Here is a 19,441-nt window from a genome sequence, read left to right as displayed (position 1 = left end):
TCCTCACTGGCTGGAGTCCCGCAAGGGAGGATGCGAGTTTTCACTTTACTTTTGCATATGGTGTTGCAAACTTAAAGAATTGACTTTAATAAAAATATAATGAATAAGAACAGTGTAATATACGTTCTGGGATATCTCATCTGGAGCATGGGAATCTTAGAGATCCGGTATTGGGGAGACTGTGAGGATACAAAAACACTGTGTGCTGTAATTTTGTCCCCTGAACCCGATATTGAGGTTTCTTCTTCTGGCCATGGTTTTAGGGAGAGTCCACCACTTTACCTGGGGGTGGTGTGTTGGTCACAGTTGTGAGTTTGTTTATGGTACCAAGAAAATGACACTTGTGGGCGTGGGGTGTCCCTTGTGTCCCCGACATTAGATGTGGAGGTTTAATGTTCCGAAGGTGATTCGGTCAAGGGCTAAGTTGGAACCTAGTAATAATATAAATTATGTGCTAATTTACCCTGGAAACCTACTTAACTTCGGGGATTATACCTGTTTGGTGTATCTGCGTGCAACGGTAATTAAAAAGAGGAACTTAAAGTTGCGTGCATTTAATAGGGTATGCATATGGGAAATGGAAACTTAAATGAAAGATAACAAAAGGAATCATGCATTGCACATAATCATGTATTTTCCTGGTATGCACTAGATCATGCATATTTGAATTGTTCTCTAAATCATGATAGAATGGTGGGTGCATGTTATTTACTTCCTAAATGCATGATTGAATGACTTTGTTACTTAGTTCTTGTATATGCTTATACGTTACTGTTTCTTCCTGCTTAGCATAAGTAACTGGTTGCATGTATGGTTACTTAAATTCTGCAAATTTTTATATCTGCACTCACTCAAATCATTATATAAAATCTTATCCATGTTCATTGTCTCACCCGGTTTCTTTAAAAGTAGTTGTACTCAGAATTTCGGTTTTGACACCCTACTTTGTTGGTTTTTCACATGAAATAGTGAGCAGTGAGGTTAGACTGACTTCTGGGAATGAATGAGAGTCATACTTGGATCTTGACAGTTTCAGCAGGAGACAAAGTGGCTTTTTCTTTTGTTTCAGATCTTCTTGCTTTTTCAGTTGTTGCTTTATTTTCAGTCGAATAAAACATTGTCTTTAAAATTTACTCTTAATTCTTAAATAAAGAATTTGTTTTGGTTCTTACGGGTGATGGTTGTAAGTTTGTTTGTGGTGTTGGGCTATCCAATTGGAATTGGAACTATGAGAACCCTGGGTCTCTAGGAAGTTTTTCACACTGTTTAAAAAAAAAATATTCCGCATTTTCAAAAGGTATGAGTTGGGGTCGTTACAGGTTTGGTATCAGGTCTCATCGACAAGGCCTAAACGAGCCACTTAAAATGTGAGAAAAAGTTTTATTTTTATCCTTTAAATTCAAGCAAAATTCAAGCACACACACGCACACACATGCACATACACACGCGCGCACACACACACGCGCGCGCGCACACGCATACACCTCACACACACACACACACTTTGCCTGAGGGTGGTATGTAGACACAACCGTTGTTTTGGTATACCGAGAAAGTGACATTATGGTTGTTGATTTTCATAATGTCCCGACATGAGTTGTTGATTTTCAATGTTCCGATGGATGGTGTTGATTCCTGATATCGGTTGAGGGCTAAGTCTGAAACCCAATAATAAAATACAACTTGTGTACTAAGCTATCCTTGAAACCTTACTTAACCTCAGGAATTCTTATCTGTTTGGAGTATCCGTGGGCAACAGTAATTAAAAAGAGGAACGTAAATTGTGTGCATTTAATAGAGACATGCATATGAATAGAAAACTCTGATAAAAGATAATAATTTATTCATGCATCGCATAGAAATCATGCATATTCCTGCTATGCATTAGGTCATACATATTTACTTATTCTCTTAATTATGATATATCGGTGAATACATGATGTTTGTTCCCTAATGCATGTTAAATGTCTTTATTGCTTAAGTTGTGGTCTTTATTGTTTATTAAATTGTCCCTCATGCCTAATAATTTTTTCCTATTGCATGAATAGTTAATTGAGTTATCGATTTTTTATAATTGCATCCCTCTAAAATATTGCATGAATCTTATTTATGTTCTTTTTACTTATTTGTTTCATTAGAGAAATTCGTACACAAAATTCTTTGGATTCTAACACCCTTACTTTTGTATTTTTCGCAATCTCAGATATCCAGTGAGGCAACTTGCTTTGAGAGGAGCTACGAGGGGACTACATGACTGCTTGGCAGATACCTTCGAACAACGTGACTCTTCTTTCTGCTTATTTATATTTTATTTGCTTATGTCTTGGACTATTTGCATTTTAATAAAAAAAGTTTTGTTTGGTTTGAAAGATGAGTATAAGATCTCTTGTGGTAGTGGTTGTTTTTAACTGTAAGAGCCCCAGGTCTCTGAGAATGTTTTCGCACTTAAAAAAAAATTACCACTTTTTCATGGATACGAGTTGGGGTCGTTACAACACAGGCCCAATTCGGGTCTGTGTATCAGCCACCATGATCTGACAGGTCAGCCGGCTGGCCTAGAAGGGCCATGGCCTGCCCAGCCGAGCTCGACTGGGTTGCTAGGCACCCGGTTGCAACCAAGCTATTATACTTTTTTTTTATAAATCTGCCCAGCCAAACAGCTGGACCCGACATGGTCTGTCAGCACAACCATGTGCTGACAGATCTACCCCTTGCCAAAGAATAGCTCATATGTAACATCAAATAGGCATAATTCTGCCATTTTAATAAACAACTTAAATACAACCCTAGGTTAAGCTGAAATTCAGCATGCTAATGTGAACAGTTCATACAACAGGCATAGCTAATCCCTCATTAAACCCATCACATATAGTTATTAAAGCAAACATTGAAAGCAATTCCTTATCGACCATGATTTCTGCTAAACATGGCAGTCGTAAAGCCAAGGCGTGACCAACTTAATTGTTAAACAACTCTATGCCACTCACGTATAAGAGTCATCATGTGTCAAGCAATCAATGCATAGGGGTCCATGATCGTAGGAATAGGACCCACACTTGATAGCCCAATCTTTGGGGCATGAAACCCAACCCCAAAACCCATATTTGACAATCTAGTTGCAGATGCTTAAAAGCACAACTGGAACGCCTATATATAAGTCTTATTGCAGAGGCTTAAAACAACAAATGGAATGCAGATATATCAGCCTTATAGCAGAGGCTTAAAACACATATGAAACTCTCACGTGGCAGCTCGGTAAGGTGAGCAGTCAGATACGACTGCAGGCATGCTTAAACACAAACAGTGAAACAGATCTAACCATTCCTGCATAAGAGTTCACTTGCAGCAAGCATCAATACATGTATCTTTCCCCAAAATAACTTCGAAAAAGAGGGATATCAAACCCTTATTAGATTAAATACCCAGATTTACTCCTCTCTCATGTATTTTTACTAAAATATTGCATAGAATATGAATCCATGCTCCTTTCCCTATTCAAAACAAGAGAAAAACCCGTATGTTTACGTGAATCGAAAAGAAACAAAGAAAATAATGGTGAAAAAATCTGAATGGCTGGAGAAGAAGGCTCCTATTCTTCTTCCTCCTTCCTCTCTTTTCTTGTCTTTCTATCTCCTTTTCTTTTTCCCTTTTCTCTTTTTTCTTTCTTTATTTTTCTTTTTTTTCGAGGTTTAAATAGCCAAAGAGGGGGTGATACCCCCCCCCCCCCCCTTCTCCAGCCCTTCTAGAAGGGCTGGAGAAGGAGAGTTTCCTCTTTTGAGGACTCTCTCTGTCCCTTTCCAAAAATTTTAAACCTCTCTTATTTTGACTTTTTCAAAGTTTCCTATTTTTAAAAGTCTTTTCTCAAACCTTCTTAATTCTCTTTAGGTATGTATAAGGACTCTATTTAAAAGTCCTAGACAACCTTAAAAATAAATTTCAGAATTAAATAAAATTAATTGATTAGTTATTAAATATTAAATAACTAATAATTATCTAGAAGCTTCTAAAGGTTGCCAAATCAACTTGGGAGACTTCTTAACATTAATTAACACTAATTTTAAGTTTTTTATTGAATTTAAAGCTAGAAAATCGTTGGGAATGGGTTTGGATCTGGATTCGGATCCAGAATCCAAATGAATTTTAGACTAGACCAAATCCAGATTAATATGGGTCTTGTATAGAGTCCAGATCCATATTAATTTAGATTAAATCCATTGGATCCAGTCCGATCCAAATCTGGATCCGAACCGACAAACATCTCCTTTTTTGAAAAAAGCGCTTTTCGGGGCAACTGGAACTCGAATTATGAAAAGTAACATATCGTTGCGCTCGGCATTCCGAGACGCATCCAACAATATATAATATAAATATAAATTCTGAATTTCGCTCAAATTTTGCTTGAATTTAAAGGCCGAAAATGAAACTCTTTCTTACATTTCGATTAGCTCGTCTCGACCTTGTCGATGAGACCTGAGCCAAGCCTAGAATCAAAAGCATCGGTCTAATAACAAAGTTCAAATGATTTTTCTTCTATACTTTTATGAAAATACTCGATATTACATTTTATGATTTTTGGCTTGAGTATGGGATGTAGGTTCTATATACGAGTGTATTAATGCAATAAATGCCTTATATGTGGGTGAAAAAGATTCGTACGACAAATTTTCTGAGAGGTTTAAAGACTCAGAATGACCTTCTAGTTTGTGCTTCAGAATATTTTTCCAATGCACATGGAAGATTGGATTCTCTACGTTTAGAGTACTATAAACTGGTGTCCCTATGAGTTTGCTCTTCATTAGTAACAGTATGTTCAGAATCAACAATACCTTGATCATCGTCTAGGTCGTGTTCATGGTCATATTCATTAGATTTTGAAGTCAAATCTATTAAAAAGGAATATTCGGTTATTTCTTTGATCTTTTCAAAAAAAAAACTTTCTTTTTCAATGAAGGATATATTTCTCGACACATACAAATTTTCATTTTTAAAATCATAACATTTATAGCCTTTTTTATTATCCGCATAACCTAAGAAGGCATAAGAAATGGTCCAGGGGGAGAGTTTATCATTTTTGTTGATGAAGACAAAACATTTGCATCCAAAAACTCTCAATCTGGACTAATCAGGAGATAATTTGACAAGTTTTTTAATTGGAGTTATATTTTTCAAAGAAGAAGATGGCATTCAGTTAATGAGATAGGTAGCAGTTAGGGCTGCTTCTGCCCAAAATTCTTTTGGAATTTGATTTGCTATCAATAAAGTCCTAGTGGTTTTCATAATGTGTCGGTGTTTTCGTTCGGCCAAACCATTTTGTTGAGGTGTGTGTAGACAAGATCATTGATATGCAATGCCATAAAAATTGAGATAGTCTTTAAATTCTTTTGACAAATATTTCCCTCATGAATCAGTGCAAAAAATGGAAATAGCATTTTGAAATTTATTTTTAGCCATTTTGTAAAATGTTTGAAAATGAAAAACGACCTTTGATTTATATTTAAGGAAGTATATCCAAGTATGCCTAGAGAAGTCATCAACAAAAATTACATAATATGCATATCCGCCTTTTGATATGACCGGTGCGGGACCCCAAACATCTGAATGTATTAACTCAAGTGGTCTAGATGAAACAAAAGATCTATCATGAAATGATAATCGTTTCATTTTTTCAATAATATAATCTTTACAAGCAAAACATTCAGAATTGCAAAATTTTTCAAAACTTGGAAAGTGTTGGATTTTGGATATATGAGGATGGCCAAGTCTTTTGTGCCATAGATCCAACCCAATTGCTGAACATTATAACAAAAGACATTCTTAGGTAATTCCAAACAATCTATGTAGTAGAGTCCTCATTCTCTATGGATTTCTCCAATTAGCTTTCCTGACTGGCGATCCTATACCCGATAACTATGAGAAGAGAATGAGATGTTACACCCATAATTAGATATTTGAGAAACATATAAAAGGTTTAAATACAGTTTCTTAATATATCTAACTTTTGGGATAAAGAATTTTTTGGATTTTTGAAGGTTTTCAAAATTTCCTATTCGTTTTATGTCAAGAGATGTACCATCAGCTTTGAAAACTTTTGATACACTTGAGTTATTGTTAAGACATTCAGACAAACTATTGATATTTGAGGTCATATGAAAAAAAACACCAGAGTCAAGGAGTCAAGAAAAGTTATCGGGATCGAAGAAGGATGAGACAGCTGCTCCGGTTGAGGCTTCAGTTGAGGAGGATGCTCCATTGAGAAGAGGTTGAAGGATTTTCATTAATTATGCCATAAATACAGGTGCATCTTGATTGGTTTGATATTTTGATTCTGAACCAACAGATGCAACTTTCTTTTCTTCTCTTCTCTTCAACTTAGAACATCGAGGCCTATAGTGCCCTGATTTATGACAATGACGGCAAATGACTTTTCTTTGTCATAATCATTGTTTTGTCTACCAAAGTGAGGCATCCTATAAGTGCGCATATAATTTTCCGGTCTAGATTCGACTAGAATGGAATTTTCTTCATTCCTTGGAGTATTCTTCTAGAGTTTATTTTCCTCTATAATTAGTTTTTCAATAGTGTCAATGATAGACGGAACTTTTCCTCTATGTTAAAGAGCCAATTTGGTTGTTTCAAATTTCGGCCTTAAACCATTTATAAATTGCTAAAAGTGTTCCATATTGAGTTGTTTTTTACAAAGCTCAATATCTTCTGGATAATGCCATTTTGGTTCAAGAAGAGTCAACTCTTCCCAAAGTTCGAACAACTCATTATAATATTCTCTAATACTTTTATCCATTTGAGTCAAAGCCAGAACTTTGTCTTGCAAATTGCAATGTGTGCAATGTCCTTAAGAGAATACATATTTCTAAGATATTCTCAAGCTTTATTGGCATGCTCGAATTTGACTAGACTAGAGCATTTCTTGATGTCAACGTTATTAATTAGCCATGACATAATTTTGGCGTGCCCCATCCTCCATTCTTTCCACATTTTCTTATAGGTAGTGAATGCTTTATTTTTCTTTCCTTCCGTGAGAGGTACTTCTTTCTCATTTTCAATCTTTGTGAGAATTAGTTTTGGTTCTAAATCGAAACCATTTACTATTCTCCACAACCCTTTTCTCCAAATGTGATGCTTCATGATTAAAGCCCACATCACATAGTATCATTTAATTTCATGGGCATGATGGTGACTTTATCATTGTCAACTATTTTTACAAGGGTGAGAAAAAAAAAAGGTAGATGAGAAGAGAAAAAAAGAGAAAAAAAGGAAAAAAATGGAGGAAGAGACAAGAGTACAATCACGATTTTTGTCTAGCCAATCGATCCTCCAAACGTCTTCTTTCTTCAATTATGGTGACATAATCGCGAACAAGAAGATGAAACAACTTTTGCTAAGGAGGCACGGAAAACGAGGTAAAAACTCTCTAAGATCTAAAAGCTTCCAAGCTCTGATACCATGTAAGGAAATAAGGATTTTCCACAAATGCTTGTAATGAGTGTCTATTGAACACACTACAACCATAACCCACAAAAGGGCATAAATGGAAGAACACAAGAGATAAAAATAATAAACTTTATTTCATTCATATGAAATGCATAAAAGCATTGTTACAATGGAGAGGGGGATCACCCCTTATTTATACACAAATGAGATGGAGAAAGAGGAGCTTCTAAGAAGCTCCATAGAGTCGTTGGAGCTAATCCAACGGCTCTAATTGTAGCCGTTGGACTAGCTCCAACGACTATATTGACTAGTCAAGATCTAGTTGGATCTTGACTAGTTAAAAGTCTAGTTCAATGTGAACTAGTCAAAAAGTAAAAGTATAAAAAAGGGAAATAAATAAAAATAAAAATATAATAAATAAATATTATATATATATAGTTATACTTTTTTTTTTTTTTTTTAACTCCGCCTGTGTAGTTATACACTGCCGGTCCCAAGCCCGGATAAAGGAGGAGGGTTGCGGTAGGCCTGTGACAGCCAGCATAAAAACTTTGTCATATCCTATGAAAATGAACCAATATGAGAATTTCGTTGGGGCGTTCCCTACTGAACGACGCGCTGTACTCTCTAGGCCCGGAGGCAGTGATAAATGTGCAAGGGTTGCTAGGTCGTCGCCCAGAAGCGACGCGTCACACCGGCGCCCGGGTGTGGTGTCAAATAGGCAAGGGTTCCCTCACTTTGTTGGACGGGTGGGGGTAAAGAAGTTAGTCCAAGACCATAAAATTAGGTTAGCCACTTGGAACATAGGGTCTTTAACTGGTAAGTTGGTAGAGTTAGTAGATGTTATGTGTAGGAGAAAGATTGATATTTTATGTCTTCAAGAGACCAAATGGGTAGGTGAGAAAGCTAAAGTGATAGAACCTTGGGGATATAAGATTTGGTATACAGGAATAAATAGGAATAGGAATGGAGTAGGGATTGTTATGAGTCGTCAGTTTATAGATAATGTAGTTGAGGTCCGTAGGAAGGGTGATAGAATTTTACTTATTAAATTAGTATTAGGTACGGATATTATTAATATTATTAGTGTTTATGCACCTCAAGTAGGTTTAGATGATTCCATTAAGCATCAATTTTGGGAAGATTTAGATGGAGTAGTACAAGAGACATCTTATAGAGAAAAGCTTTTCATCGGCGGTGACCTTAATGGACATGTAGGCATTAGTAGGGATGGATTTGAGAATATCCATGGAGGCTATGGTATAGGAAAAAGAAATGAAAGTGGAAAAAGGATTTTAGATTTTTGTTTGTCCTATGATATGATCTTAGCAAACACTTGGTTTAGGAAGAGGGAGTCTCATCTAGTAACATTTAAAAGTGGGGTTAATACGAGTCAGATAGATTTTTTCCTACTTAGAAAGAGAGATAGGGGTTGTTGCATCGATTGTAAGGTTATACCAGGAGAAAGTGTAGCTACACAACATAGAGTCTTAATTTTAGATCTTAGAATTAGACAATGCCGCAAAAGGGATAGACATAGGATAGATCCTAGAATTAAGTGGTGGGCACTGAAAGGAGCTAAACAAGGAATGTTTGTAGAGCAGGTAGTTAAGGAAGTTGATTGGTGTCTCGAGGAGGATTCAGAATCAATGTGGAATAAGATAGCGGGTGGTATGAGAAAAGTAGCTAAGGAGGTATTGGGTGAGTCTAAAGGCGGTGCACCACTAGGTAAGGATACATCATGGTGGAACGAGGATGTCAAATTAGCTATTAAGGTTAAAAGAGAGTGTTATAGAAATCTAAGTAAGAGTCGTGATAATGAGAATTTGGAGAAGTATATGATAGCAAAGAAGGAAGCTAAAAAAGTTGTTCGAAACGCGAGGGCTAAGGTATATAAGGAGGTTTATGACAAGTTGGATACCAAAGAAGGCGAGAAGGATATTTATAGGCTTGCAAAGATGAGAGATAGGAAATCGAAGGATTTGGGTATGGTTAGATGTATCAAAGATGAAACGCAAAGGGTTTTAGTCAAAGATGAGGAGATTAAGGAGAGATGGAAAGATTATTTTGATAAGCTATTTAATGATAGTCATGCTCAAGATCTTGGAGACTTCTCCATTCCTTTTCATGAGATAAATCGTGACTTCATGCGCAAGATTCAAAAGAAAGAAATTGCAGAGGCTTTGAAGAAAATGAAATCAAGAAGGGCAGTTGGCCCAGATGGTATACCTATCGAGGCTTGGAAATGCTTGGGAGAGAAAGGTTTAGAATGGTTGACAAATCTTTTTAACTTGATTTGGCGAACAAATAAGATGCCTAATGAGTGGAGGAAGAGTACTTTGGTGCCTTTATATAAGAATAAGGGTGATATACAAGATTGCACAAACTATCGTGGTATAAAACTCATGAGTCATACTATGAAACTTTGGGAGAGGGTGATTGAGTCTAGGTTGAGGAAGGTTGTCATGATATCGGAGAATCAATTTGGTTTTATGCCTGGAAGATCAACTATGGAAGCTATACATCTTCTTAGACAACTTATTGAAAGATATAGAGAGAGGAACAAAGATTTGCATATGGTTTTTATTGATTTAGAGAAGGCATACGATAGAGTACCTAGGGACGTTCTCTGGTGGACAATGATGAAGAAAGGTGTTTCTCTCAAGTACATTAGTATAATTAAAGATATGTATGAAGGAGTAATAACCAATGTCCGCACTTGTGGAGGGGTGACAACCAATTTTTCGATAACGGTTGGGTTACATCAAGGATCTGGTTTAAGCCCTTTCCTATTTACGATAGTGATGGATGAGCTTACGAGATCAATTCAAGAAAATGTACCGTGGTGTATGTTGTTTGCTGATGATATTGTTTTGATTGATGAGTCTAGAGCTGGGGTTAATGCTAAGTTAGAATTATGGAGACAGACATTGGAAGCTAGAGGTTTTAAGTTGAGTAAGAGTAAGACTGAATATATGGAATGTCGGTTTAGTAAGCAACGAAGTAGTGATGGGAGTGTAGTGAAACTTGGTGAGCAAGATATACCGGTGAATGATTATTTCAAATATTTGGGATCCATCATTCAAAAGTATGGAGAAATTGATGGAGATGTAAATCATAGGATAAAGGTTGGGTGGATGAAATGGAAAAGTGCTACTGGAGTGCTGTGCGATCGTAGAATGCCATTGCGGTTGAAGGGAAAGTTTTATAGGACGACTATTAGACCCGCTTTACTATATGGTACGGAATGTTGGGCTGCCAAGAGACATCATATTCAAAAAATGAGTGTAGCTGAGATGCGGATGCTTAGATGGATGTGTGGAAATACAATAAAAGATAAGATTCGGAACGAAGAGATACGTAAGAAGGTAGGTGTTGCACCCATTGAAAATAAGATGCGAGAGAATCGTTTACGGTGGTTTGGACATATTCGGCGAAGGCCTAATGATGCTCCAGTTAGAAGGTTGGAGAAATGGGAAAATATATTAGTTAAAAGAGGTCGGGGTAGGCCTAGGAAGACTTGGATGGAGATGATAGGAAAGGATATGAATGCTTTGAACCTCACCGAGGACATGGCGTTGGATAGAAATGATTGGAGGAAAAGGATTCATGTGGAAGACCCAAAATGAATTTCTTTTTTGGTTCATATCGCTGACCCCAATTGTTTTGGGATGAAGGCGTAGTTGTTGTTGTTTTGTTTGTATAGTTATACTTTTTAACAGAACATTATATGTTGCTCTTCAAATTACCATGAAATAGTTTTACTTTTATTGTAAGCTGTTTTTCATGGGGATAGTTTCTTATGATGAGGCATATATAAATATTTGTATCTCAATACGAAGGAAAGAAGAGACAAAGAAAAGTCTAAGAAATGATGAAGGCCAAAAATAAAATATGACATGAATCCTAATTGAGTCAAAGTATGAGCAGATAACACCAAGTGGATTAAGATAGTGGATCCACTAGCATGTTTCTGTTAGGATAATCATCAAGAAGGGACATAGGTCTGACTTGTTCATGATGTCCAGATGTATGTTAATATAATTAAGAGGGTTCTAGCCATAATACTCATTCAATGTTATTGCACGATATCAGAGCTATCATGTATAAGAATTATTACTTTTAGAAGTATAAATTTTATTGTGTGCACACAAAGAGTTTGCATTAATAGAGAAACTCTTGTATGTAACAACCAGAAACCTATATGGGTGGATTCAGAGAACCACAAACCATACAAATGCCAAGATGGTAATAGTGCAACGTCAAAAAAGACCACGTATGGAAGCAAAAAGTAATTCCTGCAAACAAGTTCAAATATGTTGATTTAAATTAAAATGCAGAAGCAAAATGTTCATATTACCAGAGCAGTGTCTGCAACTTACAAAATATTCTTATTTACATTGGAGGAGATGAAAGCATTCCAAATTGTGAAAAACATTTGTTACCTCACAGCTTCTTCCTTCAATATTTTCATAGGCTGCTTGTCAAGCAATGTGAAAAGCTCCCCACCAGGGCAGAAGTCCGTTATCAAACACACATGTGTAGCAGTCTGGAACATTTAATATGGAAAATAATAGAAGTAAACTCTCTATGAAACATCAAAAAGAGAATTTGACTATTCAACAAGCCTTTAGAAACAGAAATGGAAGACAATATAATGAAAATAATACCTACAGTTTATAGACCTAGAAAATAAGACTTCAAGGCAGTTTTATAAGGCATGCTTTTGATGGTTGGAGATTCAAGTAGGGATCTAGGTTAAAATCCCTCTAGTGGAGGTGCTTAGGGGGAGTTGGGGAAAGATTTAGGATGTTGAGGAGCAAGATGGCAATATTTGCTTTTTGTTCACCCACTGAAATGGAAGCGCTGCAACTATAGAACATGGGCACTTTCAGAAGACTCATGTATCTGTATGTGAATGAGTCAAATTACTTATCTTTTGATCTTTAGTTAACCATCTCCCAAGGAAATGTGAAATATGTTCAACCAGAAATATTCTTGTTATTGCTTTGACTCATATTCCTCAAAAAGTGGATCCCTATCTAATGGATCTGAATAAATCAAATCAAGCATTAAGACATGAAAAATGGTAAATGGATGTAGATGATAGCCAAAGACATTCTTTAAGTTAATATAAATTCTCTTAATGTAAAGTCCACAAATTTTCTATGTTTAATTCCGGTATTTTTTACGAAATTCATCAACCATGGACAAATCGATGAACTTTTGGATGTTAAAAAGGGTTAGAGCTAAATCAAACGCGTTTTGGATATGGACCTCAGTAGGAGATCCACCTAAAAACCTCCCCTTCTTTAAGGTTGTTGCTGTTTTGGTTTGGATCTTCGAAAGATCCAAATCCAAAACACTGTTTCTTTAGTTTTTAGATATATATATATATATATATATATAATTTTAATAGTGGAGACGGAGTTGGGTCCTACTAGACCCAACCCAGTCCAATTTTGGGTTCCCAACCCAAAAGTTGGGACGGATCCAGGTTGGATCCAACCCGGATTCGGCAGTGGCCTTGTCGATGTCCTTCCCCTTTCCCCCTGCGATGTCATTTGGCCATGGCGGCCACTGTCTTCGGCAGTGGCCTGGCCGCCGACCTCCCCCTTTCCCTTACTCTGTCAGCGAGCCGCGGCAGCCACTGCCTCTGGCAGTGGCCTGGTTGTCAGCCCTCTCACCCTTTTTCCCTCTTGTTAGAGGACCGAGCTTGGCTCGATCCTATCCCGGTTTGGGATCGGGTGTGTCTCAACCTGACTGCCGAGCCCTCAACCCCCGACCTCTTGTTTTACCCGAGCAACAGCAGCTACTTTTGTTGTTGTCTCGAGTCGAGTCGAACCGAGCTGAACCCGGTTAAACCCGAGCTCAACTTGATTCGGTCCAACTCCCCTGGGCCGGCTCGGGTGTGTCGAGTTTGACTCGGTTCCACCAAGCCAGCTCGATCGGATTCTGTCCCGCTCCCTCGATTCTCCATGGCTTAACCTGGCTAGCCACCGAGTTCGACTCGAATTGGGTTCAAGTTCGACCATTGTGACGTGATCATCACCACTTTTGCTAAATTTAAGAACTTAACACAGTACGATAAAAACCATTTGTAGTGCACCACATCGGCGCAACGAACGAGACTCCATATTTCCAACATGGTTACCAAAGCATGGACAATTTAATAACCTACGCTCATAATCGTCAGAGATTCGGACCATCTCCGAGGTAGGGGAAAACTGCACTCGATGTTGACAAAGAAACATTTCTAATATAGATATATATATATATATATATATATTTACGTTAAATATACACATATATATGTGCTTTTAACTCAAGAACGCAGTTTTGTGTATCCTTATCCCATTTTAATTACGTTATTTACTTTGTCGTCGCACTGTAATGTTCACAGGCTTCAGCTTTATGCAATTTACTTAGCCCGATGTATAGTTTCGTACATCGGGCCCTGCTTTATGGTATTTACCTTGTTGTCACGCTATAATGTGCATAGCCTCCTGCTTTACGCAATTTACTTAGCCCAATGTATGGTTTCGTACATTGGGCCTCGCTTACACAATTTACTTAGCCCAATGTACGGTTTCGTACAATAGGCATTGCTTATGCGATTTATTTAACCTGATGTGTAGTTTCACACACCGGGCCCTGCTTTACGCTATATACTTTGTCATCGTGCTGTAATGTATATAGGCTTTTGCTTTAATATATATGTATCCTATATACATATATAATTATTTAAGGTACGCAATTTTGCGTACTCGTGCTTACTTTAAATTACGCCAGTATATATTTAAAGACGCAGATTTGTGCATCCTTGTTGTAACTGTAAAACCCAGTGAAAGAAACAACAAAAAATTTTCTGAACCCGGGTCGGATCCGACCCGGATTCAAGCCCATCATGGGCTGTCGGTGGGCCGCCCGAGGCATATCGAGGGGCGCCCGCCCCCTTCGTCTTTAAAAAGACGCAAGGGAGGAAGGGGGAAGCATTCAAAGTTCCCCCCCGTCTCCTCTCTCTTTCCCACTCGGCTCCCCTGACGCCCCCTTTTCTCTTTGTCTCCCTCTCCCTTTCTCCTCCCCCAAGTACGTCTCCTCCCTTCCCTTCTTCTTTTCCCCCCATCTCCTTCTCTCGCTCTGCCCTCTATCTCAGCGGGCCGACGGAAGGGGTCAGGACCCCCCCCCCCCCTCCGTCTGTCTTGGAGTTTCCGACATAGGCTTTTGGCCCCTGCCCCGATATTTTTGAAGTCGGTAAAGGCCATTGGCCCCTGCCCCGCTTCCTTTCAAGGATGACAAGAACCATTGGCACTTGCCTCATCCTTTTTAAGAGCTGCAGAGGCCTTTGGCCCCTGCCCCCCCCCCCCCCCCCCTTCCTTCTCGATCTGGTAGGGAACATCGGCCCCTGCCCCTCTTTTATTTTCGGCAGGGTTCGATGCCCCTGCCCGTCTTTTTATTTCCGGCAGAGGCCAGCCCCTGTCCCTCTTTTTAAAAAGCCGGCAGGGGCCATCGGCCCCAGACCCTCTTTTACAAACTAGCAGGAGCCACCGTCCCTTTTAAAAAACCGACAGGGGGCCATCGGCCCCTGCCTTGTATTTATGAGAGGCCGAGCCTTCTCCCAGCTCTCTGTTCCTCGTTTTCTAAATTGCTAATCTTCGCGCATTTGCAGTTGCGCAACAGAACCCGTTCGTAACCCGAACCGACAATCACTTACGCCCGCATACGTCTTCTTTCTCGCGATACCCCAAGGTAGGGGAAGTTGCACAAATACTTAAATAATCGAATCGAGCTTAAATAATTAAAGATCGAAATGACTTAATTATATATTTATATACATATACGTATATAAGTACGCATTTAATTCAAGGACGCGATTTCACGATCTTTGTCCTTTGCTTTCGCATTTCCTGTTTCCTGTTTGCCACCGCGCTTTGCGCCCAGGCTTTTGCTTTCGCATTTACTGCTTTCTGTCTTTTGCTCAAGAACGCGGTTTCACGATCCTTGTCATTTGCTTTTGCATTTCTTATTTCTGTCATTTTGCTTTGTCGTCGCACTTCGTGCCCAAGCTCTTGCTTTTCGCATTACTGTCTTTCGTTTTCGCCTTGCCATCGCACATGTTTTTTCCTGTTGCATTCTTCACGTAGAATTCCATGGTTATGACCTCATGGAATATGCTTCGGCCTCCACCACTCTCGCTCTCGCAACCATGGTGGATTTAAGGCTTAAACGACGCAACCTCGAAGTTAATTGGGTCTTTTGCGAGGTTCCCAGTTCTTCGATTGTGCAGTTCTGCCGGTAAAGTTTAAGCCCCCTTTTTGTGTGATGCGCTATTGCATCTATGCCTCCCCTACTCAACGTATTCGGGAGGAGTACCTTTTCTGCTAGTTCGTATACCCGATATGTTTCGGGGAATCATTAATCTGGGGCAAGATCAAGTTGATGGGCGGGGGTTCTTTTGCGAAACCCGTTTACCGAGACCAGTGTTGAGACTTACGTAGCATGCAGACACTGCGTTATCGGATGCGAGATTCGAGAAAATCGCATGCCATATGTAGGCAAGTTGTTGATCGTTTCAAAAGATTTAGAATGTTAAAATAAGTTTTTAAAACATTATATCTTTACGAAACACCTTGTTGAGGCTCCTATTAAGGACCCATATCCCTTTCCTCGTAGTATACTCTTGGACGTGCGAGGCATGTTAGTATTACGACGATTGAAGGAGATGGTCTTATGACCTCGATTAGTGCTTTGCGCACATTGCTGAAAACGCATAAAATGGGATCGCCTTCACAGGCAAGATGCTAATTTGGTCAAATGAGCAGAGCATATAGAATGGGTCGTCAGTTATTTTACCCCTGACACACTCATTCTTTTCTTGTAGTCTGTTAAGAGAGAGAACGGATCGGTACAAACACTCCAATGGACAGGTTGTTAACAAACACCCACGGGCAAAGATCCGGCTTCGCCAATCATTGGAGTTAGAGGATGGGACTACCAGACATTATCCTAGGTGGTAGATCACATGGACTTCTGCAGAAGTAAGATGCATCCATTGCCACTTTCCAGCCTTTGAGGAATCCTCTCTCGGCTGAAAGCCGTCCCCTTTGAAGCGGACTCAACTAATTATTCGGGTTATTCAAAATACATGGAATAACAGACGCCCGAACTAGTCTCAGTTGTTTCTACGATTCGCGTTTGCGCGTACCGTAAGCCAGCTAATATCAAAACTTAAATTAACATGTTCACACTTCTTGATAAATTGTGTTGTGTTAGATTTAGCAGTTAATTTTAGCACAAGACTTGCTAGTTGTTCAGTAGTTTTCAGCTTACTACCTGATTATGATCATTCATGCATCTTCTTGCTAGTTCTTCACCTGATATGTATAATGTCTATGTTAGTCTCATATATTTAACTGCTTAGTTACTATTTGCTGCATTAATTATTTATGCCTTATTCAGTTCTTTTTGTTCATGTGCTCACCTACTAGTTTTTCGCGAAACTAACCCATTTCATGGGTATAGGTGATGAATAGGTACATAATTGGCGATGACGCGACTGTGAGATGGCCTTAGGATCCACTATTTCCGCTCGTAGTTCTTCTCCTGGACATTTTGGGTTTTTGTTACGGTTTCCCTAGAGGAATTCGATTTTTTTACAAACTTGACACTTTCTTTTAATAGAAGAAATGGTTTCATAAGTATAATTGCAGATCGACCATGGTAAATCTTTGTCCTCTCGCTAACGTGCCCAAAGTTGTCAAACTTGCCCTTTTTCTTTTAAAGAAATCATTTCCACTGATTTTAGAAATAAACTCTGTAAAGAAAAGAAATTTTCTAACTATTTCAAAAGGTTTATAAAGTTCAAAATTTTGGGGCGTTACAGTAACTCGATTTCTAAAGAATCTATGTAAAACCCACGTAAAAATAAATAAATAAATAAATATCGGACCCGAGCCGAGTCGGGTCAAGACCTGAGCCGGATCGGGTCAGGACCCGACCCGGGCCCGTTATCGGCAGGGTTTTAAAACCCGACACAGAGGGAGGATTAGTTTAAAAACAAATCCTCTCCTCTCTGCGCCGCACCTCACCCGCGCCACTCCACCCCTCGGCAAAATAAGGAAACCCCTTGAGAGTTTCCTCGTTTATCGCCCCTCCCCGAACTCTTTAAGAGCGTTGCGGGAGGGGAGGATCGATACACCGCCCTCCCCCTCGTCGTTCCCTACGGGCGACAGCCTCGCCGGCAGCCCCGACCGACACCTCCCCTCGCTCCTTCTTCTCTCGTCTGCCTGCCGACGCCTCCTCCTGCTGGTCTGATCGCCGTCGTTGCTGCAACCACCGCCGACAATCCTCTCCCCAGGTACGCCGTGTCCTCCCTTCACCTCTCTCTCTGTCATCTCGCCAAAAGGCATAATAGGAGGCCGGTGGCCCCTGTCGTGCCCTCCCTGTTCACCTCCCTCTTTTTCCCCCTTCTTAGGGGTTCGCAGAGAGGCCGGCAGGCGGCGCACGACCCCTGCCGCGCCCTGCGTATCCATCTGAGGCCGACAGGGGGCCTACGGGGCCCCTGTCTACTCCTTCTCTTCCCTGTGAGAGATCGGGCGACCGACAGGAGGTCGGTCGTCCCCCTGTCTCCCTGCCCCTCTTTTTTTAAAACCCAGCAGGGGCCGATGGCCCCTGCCATTTTCTTTCTCAAGCCGCAGGGGGCCTTTGGCCCCTGCGCTCCCCTCCCTCTGCTCATTTTTTCGGCAGGGGCCATCGGCCCCTGCCATTTCTCTTTCTAGTAGGGGCCGATGGCCCCTACCCTTCCTTTAAAGCCAGCAGGAGCCTTCGACTCCTGCCTCCCTTTTCGGAAACCCAGCAGGGGCCGATGGCCCCTGCCCCTCTCTTAGTCGTCTGGCAGGGGCCGATGGCCCCTGCACCTGTTTCCTTTGGTGGCATGGGTCATTGGACCCTACCCCATTCCGTTTCAGGTCAGCAGGGACCGTTGATCCCTGCCTTGTTTTGCAGAGAAGCCGAGACCCTAGTCATTTGTTGTCGTTTTCCCTATTCATTCAAATGCATACTGATAACGTACCTTTGCAGCTTATGCAATAGGCCCCGTTCGTGCTCCACGGCCCGACCCTCGTATTATCCTCACGCGTAGGCGTACGCAGCTACACAACATTCCGAGGAAGGGTAAAGTCGCACAAAAGGCAATAAATGAACCTATTTAAGTTGAAATAATTAGGATGCCCATGCTAGACATGCTTAGAGTTATATTGCTTCTGAAATGCGTATTTTCTTGTTTGCATGCTCATGGGTCGAGGTTCAATTTCATTCTTCGATTATTATTTTGTGTAGTTGTTTATGAATTTGAGGTGTGGTTTCGTACTTCTTGCAATACCTATGCCCTTGTTTGATTGCATACATTTTTGCCTGCACGTTTCCTTTGAGTGAGGTACGACTTCGTGTCTCATGTATTACTTATTTCCTTATGTGTTTGTCTATCTAAGTAGACAAGGTATGTTTTTTGTACCTTATGTGTTACTTATGTGCTTTTCGCTTGATGTGCGGCATCGCAAGTCGAGAGGTGCTTGTCGTCATGTTATAACCTGCATATGCTCACACTTATGGTAAAAATGTACTTACATAAATGTAGTCTTGTGCCTATCCTGATTTCACTTGTTTTCAAAACACTAGAAGTTGTGCTTATGCATTGCAGTTCTTTAAAAGCGAGTTTCCTTCTGCCAACCCAGTGCTCTTCAAATTGCACAGCTTTTGCAAAGTTAAGTTTTAAGTCTCGCAGGATTGCGAAGTCACATTTGGGCCCTCCCAAGTCCACACACTTGGGAGAAATGTTTTATAACCTTGATTCAACTTGCGGCTTAATTTAAATAACCCCGATTGGGGGCAAGAGCCTGTGGTCGAGTGAGGTTCTGTTGAAGGACCCATTCTTCATTTATTAAACTTAGTGTCGCGTGTCGTGCGAATCATGTCGATAATAATATAAATTTTG

At 39.9% G+C, this 19,441-nt stretch overlaps 1 protein-coding gene across 7 annotated transcripts in view; it reads right to left on the bottom strand.

Moving 5' to 3' along the window:
- Positions 1–19,441, bottom strand: part of PHOT2 (phototropin 2) — a 249,196-nt gene that overhangs the window by 91,635 nt on the left and 138,120 nt on the right. For all 7 annotated transcript variants that reach the window (XM_090019848.1, XM_090019847.1, XM_090019846.1 and 4 more), the window contains one exon: positions 11,895–11,998. In XM_090019848.1, the coding sequence (XP_089875974.1) occupies positions 11,895–11,998 (104 nt within the window). The remainder of the gene's footprint in view (positions 1–11,894; positions 11,999–19,441) is intronic.

This window comes from Nuphar pumila, chromosome 10, assembly GCF_984573655.1.
Source record: "Nuphar pumila chromosome 10, dmNupPumi1.hap1.1, whole genome shotgun sequence".
Taxonomy (NCBI): domain Eukaryota; kingdom Viridiplantae; phylum Streptophyta; class Magnoliopsida; order Nymphaeales; family Nymphaeaceae; genus Nuphar; species Nuphar pumila.
Note: the sequence above shows the minus strand (reverse complement) of the source record. Positions and strands in the feature narration are given on the sequence as shown.